Here is a 25,006-nt window from a genome sequence, read left to right as displayed (position 1 = left end):
TATGTGCAGGGGACTGGACTAGATCACCTCTCAAGGTCCCTTCCAGTTCTATGATTCTATTGTCAGGTGATGACAAGGTCAGCAATATAAATACATCACTTTCTGGTCAGACACTGAGAATCTTAACAAGCAATATGGTATGTGTGCAAAGCGAAGAGTCCAGAAAATCCCCAGTATTGTCAGGTGATGACAAGGTCAGCAATATAAATACATAATTTTGTGGTCACATACTGAGAACCTTATCAAGCAATATGACATGTTTTCAAAGCAAACAATCCAGAGAATCCCCACTATCTCCATTTGAGCTAAAGTCTGACCCTTTACAGATTTCTAGTGATCTTCGATAGAGTTATCATATTTCAAGTTCCCAAATAAAGGACACTGCCAAGAGGAGGGTGTGGGAGAGTGGGTGCTGGTGGGGACATTTTGGGGGTGCTGGAAGGGTGTGTGTGTACTGGGAGTATTGGAGGGATAATTTGGGGGGTGCTGGAAGGGTGTGTACACTGGGAAAAGGTATTTGTGTATGTACTGGGAGGAGAATTTGGAGGGGTGCTGGAGGGGTGTGTGTGTATGTACTGGGAGGGTATATTTGGGGAATGCTGGAGGGTGTATTTTGAGGTGCTGGTGGCTGTGTACATACAGGAAGGAGTATTTGGGGAGTTCTAGAGAGGTGAGTGTGATGGGAGGGGCATTTTGGGGGTGCTAGAGAGGTGTGTGTCCTGGGGGAGGTATTTGGGGATGGTGTGGAGGGGTTATTTGAGGGGTACTGGAGGGATGTTTGTCTACTGGGAAGGATATTTGGGGGGTACTAGAGAAGGATGCTGGAGTGGTATGTGTACTGGGAGAGGGTATTTGGGGATGCTGGAAGACTGTGTGTATACTGGAAGGAGTATTTGGGGGTGCTAAAGGGGGATGCTGGAGTGTTGTGTGTGTACTGGAGGGGGTACTTGGGTGGTGCTGAGTGCATGTGTGCACTGGGAGAGGATATTTAGGAGGTGCTGGAGAGGTTTTGGGTACTGGGAGGAGTATTTGGGGGTTGCTGGAGGGGGTGACTTCCGTGACTTCAGCCAGTGGTGGCCAGGAGCTGCAGGGTCTGTTGGGATACCCTGGAGTTTCCTGGCTACCACAGGCAGCAGGGGCCCCCCGGAGCTGCATCTGCCTAGCCACGGCAGGCGGTGTGGGGACCACACAGCTGAGATCCCCATTTTGTTATGGATATTTTTAGTAAAAGTCACGGACAGGTCACAGGCTTCTATGATTTTTTCTTTATTACCCATGACCTATCTGTGACTTTTACTAAAAAATATCCATGACAAAATATTAGTTTTATTCATAGCCACCCACTTTAAACCATCATGGAAAAAATGGCTCATAACCATGAGAGGAATCAATACCAAAACAATCCCTCTTCAGGGACATCTGGGAGGCTCTTCTATCAACTCCCATTAATACCTCAGCTAGGAATTCCTGAACACTTAGCAGAAACTCTGAACCAAATGCTTAGGGTAAAACACGCCAGATCCCTCTACAGGGAACTTCTGAATCTTCTGTCAGGAGAAAAAATGTTTTGCCGCTCCAAGCAGCTAGAGGGAGCTTGTGCTCCTTAGAGGGTCTTTGTTTTTCTTTTAGTCAGTTAAATGTGTTACCAGAACCTTCCCTGCCACCTCATGGGTGGAAAACTAGAAGTCAGGGGACTGAAGAAGCGAGGAGCAGATGGGAAAGTAGTTGTCAGTTGTTAGCTAAAACAGAATTATTCAGAATTTCTCCACCGCCACTGTGGCTGGTTAATTACTTTAAGAGGGAGCTACACCAGAGGTGTAAAGAAACCGTAATACCGATAGTAAGGAAAGGGCAAAGCGTATTATGGTGACTAATTTGCTGAACATTAAAGTGGATTGTTCCTACAGTACCAAAGTTGCTAAACATAATACTGCTCTAGCTCTGGCAAAAAAAAAAGTTAGTGAGGTCCTGTTGTGAACATTTAAAAACTGGACACCAATCTCATCAGTTCCAATTTATTTTAACTTCTTTTGAAGTATATATAAAGGACAGTATAGCATGTGTATATCTTTAATGTAAGCACATACCTATTAGGTTCTCTTTCAGTTTAACACAGGAAGCGCTAGACAACAGAAAGTCTCTCGTCTGCCCCATTTGCTGCTCATTATGTGTCCTGTAGCTGAACTCCCTCCAGGGAAGAAACCATTTTAATGTCTTTGTCATTTACATATGCAACATATCCCAAGTCTTGCCAGTATGGGTCACATGCAGCACACGTTATAACCTCTAAAACAGGTAACAATAGAGGTAGTGAATAATGAAAACTTGAGAGAGAGAGTCACCTCCCACAAACCATCATGTAATTTCCTGAATGCCGAGTTTGCATGGTATCTTTGTACTTTGTTTTAAGTCATGATTTTTCTTGTCACACAACTGTGATCAGGGATACAATCTGCTGCAAAAGTGAATATGTTAAACAAGCTGCAAAGAGGGGCTCACCTAAAACCATGGATTCCAATCCCCTCAAACTTTGGGACGTTCAGATATGAACATCACAACTCAGGGCTAGCTCTAATAAAAACTAGAACTCTGAATCCAAACATTCCCCAGAGTAGGGAAAGGGGATCCACATGTGAACCTAATATTGCGAGGAGAATGTCTATTAATTTTGTGTGTATGCGTGCACACAGACACCCACGCGAGGCAGACAGATTTAGGGCCAGAATGAGAGAGTTCTCATGTGATTACTTCATTAAGCCGGTACTTCAGTTGTACTACGAGCTGGCATCACTATGGCCAGGGTTAGAGTCCATCCTTGTGGCTTCATGCAGCCTTTTGGGGCACTAATGTGATTCCAGATTAAATAATCCCTCTGGAGACTGTTGCAGTAGAAAAAAATCAGAATATTAGTTGCAATTCACAGAGCGGTTTTGCCTTAGGAATCTTAACATACATTTCATTGAACATAAGTGAGAGGATGACCAAAACTGCTGGTAAAGAAATGGAAATGAGCTGCTAGTTTTATGGTGAAAGGGGAGTGATCATGAACTAAAGGCACTGAATAAGATGTGTGGGGTTCTGTCTCCTCAGGACTAAAATGATTTAATGATAGAAGATAATGACATTAATATAATTGGTCACTTTTCTACAATGGGGATTTGGATGCTTGTTAGTTGCTGACTGTACTTAAACACACAAATGTGCCATATGTCAATAAGACAGCTAGATACTTTTAAAAGCTCCAAAGGAATTTGCTGATTTCCGGATGTGGCAAATCATCCACTAATTATTGTACACACTATGTGCAGTTCAGCAGCTGCTGTGTGTTACAGTATAATTATAGGATAAGTTTTAAATATGGAGGGTTTTCTACTGTCTGAAATAACATATTTTCCAACATATATCAAATAACAATGAGATGCAGATACACTTGTATTTAAATATAGGCTGAAGAGAAATGCTTTGACTCAGATCTTCCATGTGCATCACTTAATGTGTTCAATTCATGTGATTGTTGTTGCTCTAGTTTCTCATTTTAATTGTATGAGTTTGGCATCAACTTGTCTGTAATGCCAAGGGACAAGTGAAGGAGGAAAACCAATGGGACAGCTTGTTTTTTTAAGAGTCAGATGGGCACAGTGAGAACTGATGTAAGCAAGTCAATTGTGTTACAATGAAGTCAGTATTGCTGAAGTCACTGGAGAGCACCAGTTTAAACCAAAGCCTCAACTTCAAAGACTTCACATCCATCAGTCCTGTGCTTAGGGAACCTCAAGCCTCAATCTCAAGCAGGAAACCAATCCACTCCGTGCAATTTGTAAATAGAAATTGGGCTACAGTTCCTTCCATAATAAGGGTCACACTTGGGGCCTGCTGCTTCTGTTGAAATCAGTGGGGGACGCACCTCCCTCCCACTCCCCAAGAGTTCAAAGGTAGAGTGCGGTGAAGTGAGCTGTAGCTCACGAAAGCTTATGCTCAAATAAATTTGTTAGTCTCTAAAGTGCCACAAGTCCTCCTTTTCTTAGTGCAGTTGTCGTTACCACAAATGATGATTTTCACCACCACATGGCCACATCCAACACTGGGCTCAGAAATATCATTAGCAACTACTTAAAGCCCAGGCAGAAAGTTTGACTTGTATTCTGCTGTTCATTTCCTAAAATTGCAGATGAAGAGTGATACAAAACCCAGTCAAGTAACAGATCAAACTCTGACGTGTTTCTACCTCCCACCAGTTTTTATCCTAACCTCCCTGATTTCAATGAAAGCTCCTGAAGAGAGGAGAATATAGCTGGAAAGTCTGTGATAGAACAAGACAGGAGATCTACCATGCAAGATGGTTTATCACTTCTTTTTAAATAGTCCATTAGCCAGTGCTTGTTAATCTGTGACATTCCAGGTTAAATTCATAACTGCATGGTATGTGTGAGCTACCTGCCAGAAATGTTACCAAATGCTAGTCATAAAAAGTTAAGCTTTAACTCAGGCTAGATAGCCTAGTGACTTCATAAACTAAGGGCAAATTTTAAAAAATAATTACTTGATTCAGAACTTCAGACAATACACTGGTCTCAACCTAGATTAACCCTTTAATTTGTTTTTTAAAATATATATTTTCTTGAAAATATTTCTTGATGAAAAAAATATTTTCTTTTTTTCTCTCTTTTCAGAATATATCAGACTATGAGTTGAACAAATTCAATGTAATGCACCAACCGTAAGTCTCTTGTTCCTTTCTGCTTCCCCATTAAATAACCATTGTTCCTTTGCATATTGTCACTCTTTTTGTGGTAAATAGGTTGACATTGAGAATTGTAAGCTCCTGTCCACTGCATAGTAAAGATTGTAAGTCATTTGGGTTGAACTTTCCCAAAAAGAAAGGTGATAAAATATTTGCAAGAATACTGACCCAGATCAGCTGACAAAATAGTCATTTCAGTTGCAGCAGCAGTAGTTATTCTTGTGCAACAGAACGCTATCAGGGAGAACCACAAGAGGAAGAAAAGTACAAAGTTCAACTTTAACATTCAGCTTTTCAGGTACACCAAGCAGGTTTCATTTTGCACTGATTTTCAGTTGAGTTCATTTCCCAGATAGGCATCATAGTAAGTGGCCAGGTTTTCAATGGAGCTCTGCAAATAATACGATATTTTGAAAATCTTGTGCATCACTGATTGCTGCTGCGTGTGTCCCTTATTTAAGATACATGCATGAGAGCAGAGTTCTTTTGAAAATCTGGGTTGTGATCTTCTGAAACTCATGTGAACTCTGCAAGAGCAACATTGCTATGATAATCCACAATGTGCATAGACTGCAGATAAAGAATCAGTTCAGTGAGGTAATGCTGATAGCACGGAAACCACATTGCCTATTGCTGTATATTATTCAGAACAGAGCCCAAATAATAACCATTTACCCAAACACTTTCACTGGGTGTTTGGATAAAATCAGGTCCAAATCCAAACCATTCAAGTTTTCTTTTCGGCAATCTCTATTTTGCAGTCAATTTAAAATCTACCTTCCTTTTGTATGAGATGGCTCAGAGGATTGGTAATGAGCTTAGAGGGGCTAGGTCACACAGTCATATCTAGCACAGGCTGCAAATGACCAGAAGTTATTACTATTCAACAGCCTATGTGAAACAAATGTGTGGGTGATCTCCATAAAGCTCCGAATGAGCGAATGTCATACACATATCATTTGGTACAATATTTATAGGCAACTCCCCATGGTAACATTTTATATTTAAATATCCTTTAGAATACCAGTAGTATTGTAAAATTATAAAACAGGCAATTTTGATTCTAAGGTTATGAAACGCTTACACACACAATTTGTGGCCACTTGAATCTGTCTAATATTTTTAATATTTTGGGATATTCTCTCTCTTGGATGCCTTTGGACACACAGAAATATCAGTGTGTTTTCTCTGTGAAACAATGAAAGCAGGAAGACATGGATATTAGCTGATAAAACGTACACTGTCAACTATGATGAAGCATGTATTTTACCTCCTGGCTTTTTATCCTGTGTTATATCTTTTTCTTATCTCTGATAAAACACTATATCTGCTTTAAGAACAGAGCTGTCTTCCAACGTCTCTCTCCCTGTCAATAAGAAGCTTGTTTTTCCCCATCATAACTTCATTCCTACTGATAAGACTTTGAAAACAAAGGAAGTTAATATTTCCCTGGACTTGTTTTAATAATTAACTAAATGAATAAGGAAATGTTAGGAGGACCTTCATGTAAAGTAATTAAAATCTAATGGGATGTCATTTCATTAGGAAAATCAGAGAACATTAATAATAAGTTGACTGAAGCTGCGACCTTTGTTTCTGTGATACACAAAGCACACACTCAAAAAGTTGGCCCATTTTTCTATGAAAAAGTTTCACATGCGAAAAAAAGCAAAGAAAATGGATGATGGAAAATATGTAAGGGTTTGCTTGTTTGTAGAGTTTTCTGGTTTTTCATACAAAATGGCTTCTTTAAAAACACATCAAATGCATGAAGAATATTTGTTTTTAAGTCTGAGATATTTAAACCAAAATGTTATTTGCTTTTTTAGCAGTTTAAAATGAAAGGGAGACACCCCTTGAAATTTGCTGAGGCATGAAGCAAAAGAGAACAAATTATTTTTTACACAGAAAGTTAGCCATAAATGTGCAACTTTAATGAAGTTAACATAACAACAATCTAATGCTCGGTGAACAATACCCCAGGCAGAGGTTGAAAGATGGGGAGAACCATGGTGGCCCCATTCCATTACTGGAATCCCAGTTTTCAGGACTCACATAGTACTGCATTCTTGAATGTCCAAGGCCTAAACTGGCTCACCTAACCCCAAAGCCTATATGAGCTTTTCTAATTAAGTTTGCGGTCACAGCAGGTCCCCCCCAACTGATTTATTCCTAATAATAGAATACAGGAACACAAACTGCCATACAAGATCTGACCAGTAGTCCAGCTAGCCGTATATTCTCTCTGGCCAATACCAGATGCCTCAGTAGAAGGTGCAAGAAACCCTGCAGCAGACAGCTATAAAATAACCTACCCATAGGGAAAGTTTCTTCTTAACCTCCATTAGTTACAAGTTGATTTATGGCCTTGGACTCCCATAGACATAGGCACCCCTTCCAAACTCTTGGCCTTCACTTTGTGTATTTTTTAAATCCTTTTTACTGTAGCTCTAGATGTAACTCTAGATCAGTGGTTCTCAACCAGGGGGCCAGGGGGCCGAGCAGGTTTCAGGGGGTTCACCAAGCAGGACCAGTGTTAGACTTGCTGGGGTCCAGGGCAGAAAGCCGAAGTCTCACTGCCTGGGGCTGAAGCCCGGGGCCCTGAGCCCCGCCACCTACGGCTGAAGCAGAAGCCTGAGCAGCTTAGTTTCACAGGGCCCCCTGTGGTGTGGGGCCCTGAGCAATTGCCCTGCTTGCTATCCCTTAATGCCGACCCCGGCTTTAATATGCAGACAACCAGTTGTTGTGGCACAGGTGGGCCGTGGAGTTTTTATAGCATGTTTGGGGGGGGCCTCAGAAAGAAAAAGGTTGAGAACCCCTGCTCTAGATAACCATAAAACTGGAAAGATGCTGAGGCTAGAAAACTAAGACCAGTCTGAGGGCTAAAACTTGTAGTTATTCTACGTTATAGTATGTGATCCTGCAAGAACTCACAAATTAACCAAAGGCGGGCTGCATCAGTGTATAGGTGGGAGTCCAAGTAATCCCCTGGGTGCTGCAGTAAGTGGTGGTGGTGATTCAGTAGAAGACTCTCCTTCCCTCCCAGTTAGTACTGAACATACACCCCAACAGGAAAAGGTAAAGCAAAAATTACAAACTTTATGCTATGGGAAAGATTGGTTGTAGTCATTCTGCTTCTAGCGGACACTCTGAAACAGACCTTGTCTACATTAGACTTCTCTGGGAAACCTCCCAGTGTGTATTCCACTAGTAGAGCTCTACTAGCATTGACAACATTGGCAATGTTGGTGTAGAGCTACATTCCCGAGGACTTACAATCATGTCATCTAGACCTAAGCACAGTTAGTGGACACAGTAGTAAAATCACCAATTACCTGTCTATACTAGCACTCCGACCTGTGGTTATGCAATAATGAGAAATATCCCCAGTGACACAGAGGCTCCTTGGCAAAGGCTCCCTTGTTCTTTGCAGAAAACTCTCACCTCAGCCCCGACAAACTCTGCGCCAAACATGTCTTACAGGATATTTATCCATAAAGAATAACGTGCAGGGTATCAACAGAAAGCTTGTAACTTGTTAAGATTCATAATCATTGAGAGAAATATGTATGGGTAATACTAAGAAATAATGTATTTATATTGAAAGTAAGGTTTATATGGACTTGGAGTAAAAAGTTAGTCACCACGGGACAATACATGAGTGGGTAATTGTCCATTAAGGCAGGGGGGGATTGTCACCTCACACTGGTGAGTCCATGACATTGCAAGGCTCAGTTGTATAGCCTTGTTCCATCCCAAGACTTTCAATGGAAAGCCACCAGAGACAATTTCCAACAATTGAAACCACTTGGAGTTAAAAAAGGAACATAACATCAAACGGGATCACCCTGCCTATGAATAAAGACAAAAGACTGTTTCAGTACAACATGGAGTGGGGAAAGGCAGAACTCTGGATTCTTGTACTGAGCAGACATCTTAGGGAGCAGGAATTTTCTCATGAAAAACAGGCCCCTGGTTCCTGTGAAGCCAGCCAACTCTACAACAGACTGAACTTTGGAAGAAACCCTTTATTAGATAGGAAAGGTAACTATTGCTGAGTGTAGACCCAGGTTCACATTTTATGATTTTGTTTTCTATTCCATCACTTTCTTGTGTTTCTAGCAGAATTTCTATTCTTTCTTAAGGAAACCTTTTGTTTCATTACAAGTACGCAGTTATACAGTATCAGGGAGTTTAAGGTAAAACTGGTAAAATGGGGTACAACTGCTCCTTTGTGCAGGGAAGAGGATTTGATATTTCTGTGAGTAGCCAGTGTCAGGGATTCGAGAACCGGAGTGTTCTTCTTGGTAACCTGCGAGGCAAAGACAGTGCTTGAGTCGCTGAAAGGCTGGTGATGTTAGGGACCTAACACCCAGGCAGGCAGACACAGGGAAGACTCCCTCACTCCAGAAGCAGAAGGTAACAAGATGACTCTCAGTGCTGGGTGCCCTGAGAACTGTCACACCCCACTCCCCCACAAAAAAAAAGTCTAATGGAGATGCAGCCTTTGAGCACTGCAGAAGCAGTCCTAGGGGACATATACTTATCCCCTGGGTTACGGCTGCTGAGGTAGCATCTTGATTTGCTCTCCAGTTATGCATTCCAGTCAGCCTTGGCTACAGGTTTAAATTCTCTGGAAGGAGTTCTGCAGAGTCCACTCTTCTGGGAGTCTGGTGAAATATGTTTTCAGAGAGTGGGACATTTCTATTTTTCACTCTGCAAATCAGACTATAGGTCAGACGCTGTCACTCCGATACCCTGGAGTCCTCCTGAACTTCTCAGGTATTTGACAACACTAGTATTTGACAACTAGCTAGTGGAGGTGGTATACCCAGCTGTTGTGGTCAAAAGCAGCTTTATTCAGGGTTGAAATTCATTGCAGAAAAAAAAAAAGATCTCCAGAATAGGACATTACTTTCAAGAATGTTGTCTAAGACACATCAGTTTCCACTCTTGGGGAAACGTATCAAAAAGCCTCGCACACAAGTACCAGCGTTCTGAAATAGCCTTTCCAAAGATGCTCACTTATGTCTTTAGTGGAAAGCGTAAGGCTGAGTGTGAAATTTGCAACTGAGTATGCTGCAAAACTGACATATAAGTCTTAGATATAATTGAGTGGTACATATCCATAATTTAGAAATAAATATATAGAGAGAGACAAAATTATAGCTTAGTCTCTTAGGTGTATAATTCAAGATTTCTAAAGTTAGGTGTTTACACAGACAGGATTTCAGAATACTCTGGTCACTCATGTTAGGGACAATTAAATTAAAAGGCCTTCCTCAAAATGATTAGAGATAAGTCCCACACCAGAGTGTGAAATGACAAATTCCCCAGCCCCAAACACTAGGGTGGGGTTTTCAAAACTGGGACATATGTTTAGGGAACATCTCTCTGTAATAGGCAAAACAGACACCACCACTCCCCGTCCCTGAATTTGCACATGCCACATTGTTACGTAAGTAACAGACTCCAAATCTGATTTGAACTCTCAGTGGCTTGGGCCTATTTTATTTATATATGGTAGCACTGAAAATACCTAAGATGCTGTGCAGTAGGTGAACCATGGTGACCAGCCTATAATTACAGGCCTTTTATAATCATCATGTGGGCAGCAACTGGATTCCTTGCTTTGAAATCTACCACTTTTCACTGTAGTTCTATATAGCAGTTGTCAGTTTACACTATAACCAGGAATATTATGGTATTCATGAAGCACAGATTCAATAGTTGAGACTGATCTCTGGATCCTTTTCTAACATCTTTTTCAGGTTTTTTTGTGGGGGAAAATTGGGCTGAAATTTTCCATAGTTGGTTTCCAAGCAAAGGAGGCTCCCTACACTCTGGGACCTTAAGAGCAAAATTGGTTGAGGTATTAGAAAGAGTTATATCTGCATTAACAAAAAGATATTTTCCCCATAGATTCCAGCTGAAATGTTTGCACTTGTATAACTCAAACTGTTAGCAACAGAACCTTTAGATTTGGCTGCTTCTCTCCCCATCCCTCACCACTTTTAATTCCTCTTCAGGAAAGGCAAAACAATCCAAAAATGTATTTTCAGCATTTTTAAAGCTATGAACATTATCGTGCCCATGGAGCTTAATTCACAGTTGCTCCAGCTCCTTTATGCTGGGAAAAGGGCTGGAGTGGTGTCAAGGGGCTCTAAAAGCCTGTATCTGGCCACGGCAGGGTTCTCATTGCACAGGCACTGCAGACACCAGCCCTAAGGCTGCCTTCCTAGGACCACCTCACGAGGCTGGAAACAGTCAAAGAAAGGTTTCAGAGTATTTGATTATGTGCTTGATTGCTGTAGCCTAATTTTATCTTAATGTTAGGGTTAAGGATTGGTACTGCACTACTTAAATCAACAGAATTTTTAACATAGACTTCAATGGGCACAGGGACTCATGCCCTTAACAAATAATGTAGGTTGAAAAATTGTTTTAAATGTCTGAACTTCTGATTACTGCCTCTTTAAGGGAGAAGCCACAGTCTTGAAAGCTTGTGACTTTCTTCATTTGCACTTTCACCCTCAATGAAGCTGAAAAACATATTGTAGGTGGTGCTTTCTAGCCTGGTAATTAGAAACTAGGCAAAGTTTTCCCTTCTCATTAGTGTGTATGTTGTTATGGATAAGAACATAAGAACAGCATACTGGGTCAGACCAAAGGTCTGTCTAGCCCAGTATCCTGTCTTCCGACAGTGACCAATGCCAGGTGCCCCAGAGGGAATGAACAGAACAGGTAATCCTCAAGTGATCCATCCCCTGTTGCCCATTCCCAGCTTCTGGCAAACAAAATACTAAAATTACCTTCTTGTCTTCTGATACCCAGTACTGACTCAGGCATGCAGCTTTAAATATTCAGAGATTTTGTTCTCTTGCTTTTTCTTAGTTTCCTGGTGTGCTTTAAATGATCCCTTTTAAATCTTTATATCTAGGCTGAAAATGGACACTACCATGATGAATTGTATTGAAGGTTTAGATTTTTCTCTTTTAACACAATACCCTCCCAAATGGTAAAAACATGGACTGAAAAAGGCTTCTATCCCCCACCACATTAGTATCCTGTAAATATTTCACAGGGCACCTTCTCAGCTGCTGGGTTGAAATGTGCAGCAGTACAAATACTCCACAGAAAAGGCTTTAATCACATTAAACTTGAAAAAAACACTTTTAAAGTATTTATTCATTCATTTTTGGCAAGGGAGAGCAGAATTTAAGTATTTGACAGAAGAGTTTCACCCACCAATCACAGGGCAGAATATTCATAAGAGCAGTCATTGCCTGTTTATAAGAAATAACTCAGAATAGTTTCCTGTTCCTTTAAAAAAATAGCTTTAACTTCTTAGGCTTTTCTTTAAGTAGTATTGAACGGTATCCTTAGCCTTTCAAAAAGTCTGACAAACTCTCACAAATATGCTCTAAGATGGCTACATATTAATATAAACTACAAATGTGTAGACACACTAAATAAATTGGACGTGGAATAACTGTGGAAACAAGCATGTATTTGCCTTTCTTTCTCAACAAAAATAAAGATGTAGCCTATAATTATTACAGTTGGAAGTTGTGCAGAGAAAAAACAGCTAACCATGGATACTAATTGTTGGGGGTCACCAGGGGAGGCTATTGCACATAATTGTACAAGCTTTGTTTGTAAATGACTTAGCAGTTAGATTTTTAAGAAATGTGAATTGTTAGGTGTCAGGCAGTTCTATTTCTAAAAGCTGAGAAGACATGTAAAGTTTGTATTTTCTGTCCAAGTCTCTGTGACTGAATCCTTAGTTATAGAGCTACTACTTTTCACATTACCAATGCAAGCAAACAAAAATATTACAGCCAGTTATGAGATTCAGTGATTTGCAGATTCAGTGGCTGCAGGGGCTTAAAGTGGAAATGCATTATTATATGGGTAGTATTTTTGTTGTGTGGCTTCTCATTGTTCAGTTGAGCACACCCTTACCTCTAGGCCAGAAGGGCAGGACTTCAAGTCCCATACAAGGACCTCGCTGCATGCATAGTATTGTGTCAGGATTACCACCATTGCAGTACTAGAGAATGCTGTACTAGTTGAGATATATTTGACATAGTCAACTTTTCCAGTGGGGGCAAAGGAGGGCAAAAATTATATGAAATCAAGTTGAAATTTCTCAATTTGATGAGAAATTCTGCGAAAAATGTCCAATGAGACAAAAATTGTTCAATTGCTTTCCAAATTTTTCTCTTAAACCAACTGTCATTTTACAGACAATTAAATTAAATTAAACTATAAGGGAATCCTGACTGAAATCTCTTGACTTAATTCGAGCTACTGGAGAGAACTGAGGAGGTATCAGAGGACTTAAACAGAAAAGTCTTGTGTGTGCGTGCTTGTTTGCATGCTCTCTCTCAGCCTGTAGCTGCTCCTGAGTCACAAGAGTCTAGAAGAGATCTCAAAGAAATGAACTCTCAGTATCTTTTACCTCTCCAGGGCTGCCCAGGATCTAGCATTTCATATGACATTTGGCAGCTGTGTCATACAGCCCTGCCGTGCTGCTGGATCCTCACACCTCCATCCAGCTTGGCTGTAGTTCTTCCTCCCAGCTACCCACAGGGAACTACTGCAGTAATAGGTCAGAAGCTACCTGATCAACTCTCCTCACTAGCACAACTGCCCCTGCCAAGTCTGCCAAGGAAGCAGCAGCAGCTGAAAACAGGATTGAGAGTAGGAGGAGGTACCAGTGGAAACTGGCAGTGGTCAGTCTAGAAGGTACGGGGGGAAGAGGGGGAGTTGCTGGCCCACGCTTTCCACAAACTCCCTTTTCTGCCACAGATTCTCCCTTATATCCTTGTCTCCCCAACAATGCTGCTCTCCTAAGATTTCCCATCTACAATTCTCCCATGCTCTTCCCCAAACTACTGTCTCCCTCTCTTGCCTGCAGTGACAGACAAATCTGTTCTTGCCTTCCTCCCCCACCCACACCAGCTGCCCCTGCTTGGGAAAAAACAGCAAGAAATGTCACACAGGATGGAGCTTTGCCTCTCTCCTTGTATCATAATTCCCAAAATGTTTTAGCTAATTGTCAGCAATGCACTTCCTGGGAAATCCACACAGCAGGTTTCCTCTATGGTGTATGTTTTTGTCCATAGTGTAAATAAATCCCATCAGTGATTACACACAAAACACTATGTTAAAAGAACAGTAAAAATACAAAAATCACATGTTAGGCAACCTTAATTCTAGATTTTCCTATGCTCTAACAGCTCCACCTAGAATAATGTTCCTTGAGTAGATTGCTTATGCTTTGGGGCATGTTATCTAGGTGCATCTAGTAAGAGGTGGGTCTGTTTATTCCCCATTAGCAGGGATAGCTAGGAGGGTGAATCGCAGACCCTTATTTCTCTAAATCTCACAGATTCTTAAGCAGAGACAAGGTGGGTTATGTAGTATCTTTTATTGGATCAACTTCTGTTGGTGAGAGAGACAAGTTTTCGAGCTTATACAGAGCTCTTATTCAAGAACACTTGTCTCTCTCTTATCAACAGAAGTTGGTCCAATAAAAGATATTACCTTGCCCAGCTTCTCTTTCTAATAACCTGGGCCCAACAATGCTATAACAACACTGCATAGACCCATAAGCAGGCAGTTTGAGCTGCTCTGATACAACATTAACATTCCAACTGTCTCGTAACAGTGAGTGTTTTCTTTAGCACTCTGTACCATCCCAAATAGTGAAATTGTGCATGCTGTTCTATCCAATCCTAATATGCAGGGGGAGGGACCTTCCTTTATTTTAATGAGGATTGTCTCCATCTGTTAATAATAATAATTTGTGCTTAGATGGTATTTTCTAGCCAAGAATTTTGAAGCTTTTTGCAAACATTAGTGAATACTGCCTTACAAATACCCCTGTGAGATGGTTGAACATTACTACCCCCATTTCATAGCTGGGAGAAACTGAAGCACAAGAGATGAAGGCCAAATTTGCCCAAATTGAGATGCTTTGGGCCTGATTTTAGAGGTACTGAGCACCCACATTTCTCGTTCATTTCATTTGCACTTACAGATGCTCATCACCTCTGAAAATCAGGCCCAAGATGACTCAAACTGGGCTCTCAAAAACTGAGACAAACAAAATTAGAGACCATTTTTGAAAGCGTAGGCCCATATGACTTGCTCGTGTTCACACAGTAAGTCTGCAGCAGAGCCAGGAATAGTACCTAAATTTCCTGACTCACAGACCAGTAGCTTCCTGTGCCTCCACAAGTTCTTTCCCCACCACATCAATTGATTTGCTTTGCTTTGCTCTCCTCTATTGTAAGAGGGCATTTAGACAACAGAAAACAAGATGTTGTACTTTCAAATCAGTGGTCTTTCTTCCCTTTTAAAAAGTTATATTTGGTAAACCAGAAAGCGCTGCACCTGGCACTCACAATTCAGAAGAAAATAACTTCTGGTTCACTTGAGCATTGAAGTGTGTAGAATTGTTAATTTATAATCTCATTTGAGCTGATTTCCACATGTGCAGAGGCTCAAGCACACAGGGCACAGGAAACAGAACAGATGTCTTAGCTCATTTCACTCCAAGCCTGAGAACTTGAGTCTTCCCATTTAAAAAAAAAAAACTACATTATTTATTTACAATATGTTATCACCACATACTTATCTACTATGCAGGAGAGTATTCCATTTTTCTCTTCTTAGGCTGACCACTAGGATAAACAGTAAAAATAGCAAAAAGAACGAGGAGTACTTGTTAGTCTCTAAATGCCACAACTACTCCTCATTCTTTTTGCTGATACAGACTAACAGGGCTACCACTCTGAAACCAGTAAAAAAAAGCAATCCTCTTTTGCTTTTGTGTAACAGTACAATAGTTAATGTACAATATTAGATGTTTGTGCTCTGGTGGGGGGAAGTCTATATTAACCGCTTCATTTCTGACTTTTTAAGCTCAGGAATGAGAGGAGGAGGACAACAATGACGACGCCTGGACATAAATAATGCTGGGTGATGAAGTATCTGTGGGGAGAGTGAGAAATATCAAGGGTATGAAGGGAATGGAATAGTTGTGGGTGAAGCTGGAAGGATGAGCAGTGCATGGGAGGTGCTGGAAGTGGAGGCATGCTTCTAGAAGAGAAGCAGCAAAGTGACTGGGGAAGGACCTAGTAGCAGCTGCCAACAGACAGTAGCTCCGTGTAGCATTCAGTCACCTGGGGGAATAACAGCAGAATGAGCTCAGGACAGCTGGCCCTGCACATACTGCAGGGAAGTCAGGGAGCTGCTGTGCAGCCATCTGATATGGCCACTTGCCCTTGACATACCATTTTAATGGCACATTAGAATTAGAGAGCTAAAACTGAAGAGACCAAACATCCACAAGTCAGCAACCCATAAAATCATTAAACATACCATATATATATTACCATATATATATATAGAAAGAGAGAGAGTTTTACCCCAGCTAGGGATAGAATTCACATCACCCCATGCAAATGAGCACCACTCTAATAGCACTGTCCCAGTAAGCAGCACCACAGCACCAATTCATAATTCTTCCTTTCCAGGACCAACTCAAATGTGAAGAGACAAGAAATCACAAGGATACCAGCTGTTGTGTTGGTATCATGGTACCTGTACATGTGAGGTGTTATACATTTGATTCAGAGTCCTATCTCTGGTTTCAGAGTAGTAGCCGTGTTCGTCTGTATTCGCAAAGAGAAAAGGAGTACTTGTGGCAGCTTAGCTCAAATGCATCCGATGAAGTGAGCTGTAGCTCACGAAAGCTTATGCTCAAATAAATTGGTTAGTCTCCAAGGTGCCACAAGTACTCTAGTCCTATCTCTGGGGGTCCTGTGGGGAAAAATACTATGTGATCATGTAACTACAGACTGCATCATAATGCATAAGCATAAGGCAACTGGATTACGGTTGCACAGACATTTCCTAACTTTTGAGTGTCTGACTTTGCAACCTTAACATTCTTTTTATGTTTTTTTTTAATATACAAGATTCTTATATGTTGAGAACTCTTGAAATGTTACAATATTGTAATGCCAGAATGTGATGCTATTTTTATTTTAAATCATTTTTTAAAAATAAATTTTGTGCTTAGGATAAGTGTTGGTTTCAAATTCCTGAATATTTTCAATAGACTAGATATGGCTAAGGCAGCAGCAGTACGAGCTTCCCCACAGTATGGTGAAACTTGGACCTGGTGGACCCAACTGTCAGAGTGAAAAGGCAATTCATTCTCTCTGCCAGTTGAATCCTTGGTCTTTGTTGAAGCTGTCATTAGAAATGCAAATTGAACAGCTTTGCTCGAAGCTAGTTTGAAAAAATTGAAACTTTTAGTTCCAAACCTCCTAAGTCTGATCTCTTCAGCCCTACTAACTTTTTTCTGTTTCCATTAGTAAGAAATTCTGGGGGTAAGATTTAATGTATTTTTACAGGTCCCCATGACATTCTTACTGTTTTGTATTCTCCCTGTTCTTTTATTTTTGCCAAGCCCTTGTCAGTCTTCTGTATCAGTTTCCTATATTATTCTCAGTGGAATTTTAACCCTTAGTTTTTCCTTTATGTTTCTAATGTCTCATTTCTTCAAGGCAGCTGTTACCACAGCCTCTATCATTTCTCCTATTTGGTTCCTTAATGTCCACTTTCACAGCTTTTTATTATTTCTGTAAGTTGGCTCAGAACACTGGAAATGATCTAAAAATATCTTCTCACATGAACATCTCAATGTAGCTTTGATATCAATCAGGTCATTAGTAGTTTCCAGATTTGTCAGATATAATTAGCCAAATTTATCAATTATTCTCATCCATCCCTGACCCATCTGATTTCAACAGTAATATCTGGGGAACTATTAGGATCTCTGGCATATCCATAAACTTGCTTTAGTGAATAGATAATGCTCTTCAGGACCATGGAACTAACAGAATTATTTGTATTTCCTGAAATAGCCACATTAATGATTATGTAAGTCGCTTTTAAAATATTTATTCATTGAATAATCGCCTCTTTTTCTGGTTACATGTTGCCCACAAATAGATTGCAATTTTCTCAAATGCATTCACTACTTGAAATTAGTTTCTGAATAACCTCTGCAACTAAATATTGCTCTATATTTATTTATTTTCTCAATTTAGAACTATAAAAAAAGCACAAACACATAAGCTCTGAGTGCCCTTGCCAAGTATTTTAAAATTACAGATCAAATTGAAATTTCAATCTGCTCACCCATTCTACTGAACAGGAGATCTAAGTTCATATGACAATGCACCAATACATTAGCCAATGCTTCACTCTCTCCTAATTCTCCTCAGGGGTCAGGTGAAATAATTGGCCCTACACCATGCCCTGAACATCAACAAATCCAGCCTGTTTCAGACCAGGAGCAAGAGAGCATTCCAGAGCTCCAGGACCCTTACTGAGAATGTCCTGTCGGCAACTGCAAGTCTATTATATCCAGGCCAGGGGATGTAACATCAGTGCCTGAGCTAATCACAAGTGTGGCAGTGAATAGTGGGAAACAGATGGTCTTTCAGGTAGACTGGTTCCAGGCCGTTTAGACCTCTGCAGGTCAAAATCAACACCTCAAAAATCTATCCAGACTCTACTAGATATCGTGCAGCACAGCTGTCATGTGTTTCATACAGAACCCCTACTTACGAAGCAGGTAATCCCATCTGTGAACAGATTTATGATGTTGCCCTTCATGAGCAATTCTGAAGAGCATTTGGACACATAGATCATAAGGTATAATTATGTTCCTTAGCTGGACAGGCATCTGTCTTAGAATCAGTTATGAATTTGACACAGTCAGTGCCACCAGAACATTCAACAATATTCATTTACAATTCAAGGAACTTCCCTACCATCAAACTCATCTACATAAATGTTTGCAGAAAATGAACACTCCCTCGCTGAGCTGGTATGCCATGCCCTGCTGGACACTCTGAAGTGATTTCATTTTCACTACAGACAAAGATTCATGGAAAAGATTTGGTGCTATGGGCCTGTATTTAGGGCAAAGAGTTTCTGCAGACCAACATTTCTTCAGAAGCTCATGATGTGAGTTTCTTTTAAAGCATAAAAAGGGAAATATACCTGTGAATACAGTACTGAAAGTTAACTGGCAGACTAAGTGTGAGGCTAAAGCTGGACGGAAATGTTTTGGCGCCCACAGCCCCTGGGGAAAAAGCACTTTAAAAACTAAGTTTCCTATAGTGTGTTCTCTAAAACTACTCCCATGCTTGTTTTATTACTTGTTAAATAATGTGAACATTTTAGAACTCACAGACGTTATACCAGAAATACACAAATGTTCTACAGTTAATATTAGTAGTACAATAGTTACTGGAATCTCGTTTTCAGTATACAACTTCTGCCTGGCAACAGAGCCCATTCTATTGTTAATATTGTGTCAGTAAGAAATAGGGTAGCTTAAAAATTATTGGTTGCAGAGTAGCAGCCGTGTTAGTCTGTATTCGCAAAAAGAAAAGGAGTACTTGTGGCACCTTAGAGACTAACCAATTTATTTGAGCATAAGCTTTCGTGAGCAGCTCACGAAAGCTTATGCTCAAATAAATTGGTTAGTCTCTAAGGTGCCACAATTACTCCTTTTCTTTTTAAAAATTATTACATCCTAAAATTCCTGTCAGATCCCCACAACATGAAATAATAGGAGGAAATTTTAATTGCCAGTATCCATGCTGTAGCATTCTGTGAATAAATCAGATGTTTCCCAGATACCACCATGACAGCCATTTTACAAATATATAGACAAATAGTAATCACTAGGGCTGTCAATCCAGAAACTCTCCTTAGCTCTACTACTTACTTAGATTCTAAACTCTTTGGGCAAAACTCTTTGGTCCATTGTTTTTCATGGTGCTTAGGATAATGGAGTCCAGGTCCAGTGGGGCTCCTAGATGCTATGGCAATATAATTGAAATATTCAGTCAATAAATAATAAAATTTACTCTCAAATTTTTCAATTTAAAAATATTTGGGAACCTGTCAAATCTGGATAGTGTTCCTTTAAAATGTAGACTTTCATAAACGTCTTCTTCCTCAACTCCACCCCTACCCGCACTGGGCTGCCTTTTTATTTTAAATCAACAGGGGAGGGGAGAAACAAACTGCTATTTTAAAAAAGAGTCTTTACTATTAAATGTAAATTTGTTCTTTTCCTACTGTCCCCCTAGAGTATAAAGTTACAAGCTTTTATGTCCTCAAACATACCAAATAACAGTTTCAAATGCTGTACCTCAACAATAAATGCTGCACAGGAGGGAACATAAAAAATAATAAGCAACTCTAATAAAGCGATGTACTCCTATTAAGTAGCTATGGTTTTGTAGTTTTAACTCAAAGTTACCAATTGAGTAAACATACATAATATCTGCAAAATTCACAAAATCTGCAATCTTAGGTAACAGACAAATATCATGGCTGTAGTTATAATTCTGAGCTGTTGTTCTCCAGAGATGAGTGTCTTATGGTAAGCTAATTATCTTGCATCTTATCTAAGTCATAACCAAGTTGATGAAGCATCTTCACTTATATAATTACCTATAGTTTTTACTTTGGTATTCTAACACTTGATGTGACTTTTCTTTTCCTAGAACCTCTCCTCTCCTAACACACCCACCTGGCTATTTCACAGCCATCACCCTTTCCACCAAAGAAGACTTTCTGGCTCTTTCCTTGCCACTCCCTAATGCTGCTACTAAATGACATGGTTAGGCCATTTCATGTAACTGAGGAGCAGGAAAGGAGCAGGATGAGAAAGCAAAAGTTAGGAAGTGAGACAGGCTTAAGACAATTAGTAATTGCCTATTCCTAAACACTGAGATCGTCTGGGCTGCTCTCCTTTGCCTAGGCTGCCAATGGCCTCCAGGGGTCATTGCAGCAGCTGGGGATTATCAGAGCATATACCAGAACAAAGCAACGTTCCAGCCACACATGCTTTCTCTGGCCAGTCCAGAGGACTTGTCCACACAGAGACATAGAGCACAGGCAAGCCTGCTGTAACTAAGTGGGCCTGGCTACCACACACAAAAAGTCTGTAATGCACTTTGACATACTGCTCTTCGCAGTACATCAAAGGGCACTATGGACCTTAGAGCATGGTAGCAGGGTCCACATGACCAGTTAGCATGCAGTAGGCTAGTACACTGTAGATTTGCACCCTAGTTTTCTGGGCACTAAAGGTGTATCTACACTGGGGCTGGAAGGTTTAATTTCCAGCTTGAGTAGATATACTCATGCTAGCTCTGACAGAGCTACTGTGCTAAAAATAAAAAAGTGTAGGCACAGTGGCACGAGCACAGGATGAGCCGGCTGCCTGAGGTCATACTTACAGTCTCAGATAGGATCATACTTCGGACAGTTAGCCCCTCTCCCGTTGCTTGTGCTGCCACAGCTACACTTCTATTTTTAGCACACTAGCTCAGTCAGAGCTAGTGCAGGTATATTGATTCAAGCTGTAAATTACACCTCTAGCTCCAGTATAGACATACGCTAAGTCTCCATGCAGATAAGACCAGAGACTAGGGCAAAGAGAAGGGAGTGTAAGAGTCATTGGCTTTCCACCTGCTTTGCCCTGCTTGACTCATAAAGAAGAGAGAGCAGTATCTGGTCCATTATGTATGTAAACAACATTTGTACCATGCAAAATATTTCATATCTTAGAACATCCCTTCCTTTCTGAAACCTGCAGAACTAACATCTTTGTCTGACTCCTTTTTGTGGCCATGTCAGCACTGTAGAGGACACCTATTCAAATAATGAAAAGGTTTAGGGCTGAACTGTGACTGGCTCTTGGGTGGGCACTCAAGAGAAGGAAGATTCTAAGGAGCTCTCCTCCATCCATCCCCACTCTCTATGTCCTGCACTAGGGTCACTCACAATCACTCTCCCTGCAGTTGGCCAAGTCTCCCATGGTGCACTAACTACTTAGAAGGGGACAGGGAGGAGGCGGGGCACAAGCAATGCTGCCTTGGTGCAGAGAGAGGAGCAGCACTCAGACACTCTTCTCAACTGTGCTCCAGGCGGGCGGGTGCCTCTCGTTGGCACAATCACGCCTGAACTCTCCCTCTGGGCCCCCACATGGCCCCGTATGGCCCCAAACATTTAAAGTTCAGCATTTGAACATACAGCAACAGTTTAGTCAAACTTTCTTTTTTATTGAGATGAGCTGATGATAGTAAAACTAAAAAGCAGAAGTATAACTGTAGACAGTGGGTTTTGTTCTCAGGGGAAATAAAACACATTGCCTGTGCAGGTGTTAAAATGAGTTTGTTCCAGTATGAGAAACTCAACCTGCATTAGTGTTGTAATGATACTGCCTAAATACAGAAGGCTTGTTCTTTCTGTATTGAAGCTAGAGATGGACCCCAATTCCTATCAGATTTTATTTTAGATACTAAAAATAGATCCACCTTCCCCTAGTCTTGCTATTTGCCTGCTTCTTACCACACTTTGAATGAGATATTCACTGTGCAAAGTGGTAACCAATTTGGGCTTTTACAACAACTAATGCCAGTCTCCAAGATTCTTCCAAAGATAATACAGAGTTGCAGTACTGTGGCATAGAGCAATTCGACCCACAGAGATGACATACATTGTGTGAAAAAGAACACACTTAACGAAGAATTCATTTAATTTTATTTGGCACAGAAAAATGTGATGTAAACGAAAAAGGCCTATCTTCTCTAGGGCTGATGATTGAGAAGTCACTGTACTTCTTACTCATACTTCTTTCTGTGCTAGAAGTTAGTGTTTTCCAGTTTAAAACATGCCACTTAGGGTTTGTATACATGGTGAGTTAGTGTGTGGCAAGCCAGGGGGTGAATCTACAGTGCACCAGCTTGCTGCATACTAACTTGCCATGTGGACACTGCTACAGCGCAGTAAAAGTCTAAGCCACACTGCAGGAAATAGTGATGTCTCTCAGGAAACATACTAATGGACTCAGGCTGAGTCATGTGACCTATATACAATCCTTTTGGGTGTTGGCTGGAAGAGCTTTGTTGCTCTCCATTCAGCAGTTCCTAGAGAAGAAGCCAAACAAAAACTCCTTGCCAAGCAAAAAAATTATGAAGCACTCCTTAAAAGTAAAATCGTCATCATCTTCTGTTTTGGCACAGGAGGGGGAAGTTCGCTAATAATCAAAATATACCACAAAACAGATTGTGCATTAAATCAATTTTAAAACTCTCTCTGGTAGCACAGTTACACCTTTAGTGTGGGCAGGGCATAGTATAGCTAACACATTTTTTGAAAATCATTTTCACAAGTAGGCAAAAACTGATTCTTGAATATTTCTGAAAACCATTTTAGCCCCAATATGCTCTGTTCATGTTGGGAATAAAACTGCACTAACTGAAATCAATTTTAAAAGGGGGATTTCTAGCATGGTGAAGAAAGAGAATGCCAGGTTCCAACTATGAAATAATATTCTAATCATCTACTCCCAACCAAGAGTATAAAGTAACTATAAAGTAACACTAGAGAGTAAATAAGAGCATTAAATGCAATGTGTAAATTAGTTTCTTCCTGAAACAGAGCAGTGCGTGATTTCTTGGCATTCTCTATGGCAGTACTGTCAACTCCATGCTTTCAGAAATCACAATACTGGCTTAAAAATCATGAGATTTTTCAAAGTATTAAATCTGGAGTTCTTTTTATTTATCTTCTAGTTTCTAAACTTTTAGGGTATGCTTGGTTCATATTTTACAATGAAAAGTGAGACTCTCACCTTATAATATCACTCCAGGAGCCAGGACTTTAAGAAAAACACCAAATACTGTGAGACTCATGAGAGTTAGCAATACTCATTTGTTTATATTAATCTGGATCACAATAATTTATACTATTGTGTATCACTGCAGAGCTACTCATGAAAATGAAGTGAAGGTCCTAACATACAAAACCAAGGTATTGGTTAATTTAGGGAGTTTTATTTTACAATGTATTGACAAAGCAGCAAAATGTATTACTACTGAGTAAGAAACCCTGTTTATGAACTGTGCATTGTAAAGTATTATTAACTTCAATGGAAAGCAAAGGAAATAAAATACACATCCAGTGTAGACGGTCAGATACAAACGTAGAATCAAGGAAATTCTTAAATCTTAATTCATCCTCTTGTGCCTGATACTAATCGGCATCTGAAATTTATCTGGGGCAGATTCCGTATGACTATGGATTCAAAAGATGACCTAATAAAATACAGGGTAGTGATAGTGCTTGAATGAGAATGTCATCAGAACCACACGAATACCACAAAGGTTCATAGATGTGCAAAAAAGTACAGATACAAAGCAAGAAAATAGAGTCTACAAAGCCAATTTATCAAAAGGGGTAAAGCAATCTCAAGAATGTGACTTGTAAAAAAAAAAAATAATAATGCACAAGCAGCCATCCTAGTGCATTGATGACACAGCAAACAAAACACAAAGCAAAACCTGCACTGTTTGTGAAATGAGACATGACAATAGCAAATGCCCAGCATATGACACCATCCACAGAAACTTGTGACAAATCACTGTGCCAAGGCATTGCATCTTCTATGTCTATCATATCAATGCAAAACAGCAGCCACGGAGGTGGTTTTGTTGTTTCTATTACCACGAATATAACAAAACAGCAATTCTGGAAAGAGACCAAGGCCATATCTAAACTACAGGTGCTACAGCGCTGTAGCTATGCCACCGAAGTGCCATAGCACAGACACTTCCGACAGTGATGGAAGGGGATTTTCTGTTGCTGTAGGTTACACTCCTCCCCAAGTGGTGGTGGTCGGTCAACAGAAGCATTCTTCCTTCAACCTACCCACATCTACACCAGGCATTATGGAAGTATAGCTATGGCAATCAGAGTGTGAATTTTTCACACCCCTGAGCAACATAGTTATGTCAACCTAAATTTTAAGCGTAGACCGGGCCTTAATGCCAAATAGATGAGCATCAGTAAGTGCATTAGGCTGAAAAATCTTCCTCTTCATCATGCAATACAGAGAAGTAAAACCACAGTCACTCAAAACCAAGAGTCAGAGTAGCAGCCGTGTTAGTCTGTATTCGCAAAAAGAAAAGGAGTACTTGTGGCACCTTAGAGACTAACCATTTTTTACCTTCAGTCCTTTTGGTACGATGTCCGTCTGTTTGCATTTGGAAAGGAAGATGTCGTCTGTCTGTATCTGTACAAGTTTTTTCATGAAGTTGATAGATTTCCACTCCATACGGCTAAATGCAGTGGTTAGTCTCTAAGGTG

The 25,006-nt window shown here is 40.4% G+C and overlaps 2 protein-coding genes across 4 annotated transcripts in view; one reads left to right on the top strand and one right to left on the bottom strand.

Moving 5' to 3' along the window:
• BLNK (B cell linker) overlaps window positions 1–25,006 on the top strand; it is a 135,007-nt gene that overhangs the window by 32,179 nt on the left and 77,822 nt on the right. For all 3 annotated transcript variants that reach the window (XM_084635613.1, XM_084635612.1, XM_084635611.1), the window contains one exon: window positions 4,671–4,717. In XM_084635613.1, coding sequence (XP_084491739.1) covers window positions 4,671–4,717 — 47 coding nt within the window. The remainder of the gene's footprint in view (window positions 1–4,670; window positions 4,718–25,006) is intronic.
• DNTT (DNA nucleotidylexotransferase) overlaps window positions 1–25,006 on the bottom strand; it is a 478,907-nt gene that overhangs the window by 376,877 nt on the left and 77,024 nt on the right. The window lies entirely within an intron of this gene.

Source organism: Lepidochelys olivacea, assembly GCF_965140295.1.
Source record: "Lepidochelys olivacea isolate rLepOli2 genome assembly, chromosome: 7".
NCBI classification, from domain to species: Eukaryota; Metazoa; Chordata; order Testudines; family Cheloniidae; genus Lepidochelys; species Lepidochelys olivacea.
This window is presented reverse-complemented; position numbering and strand designations above follow the sequence as displayed.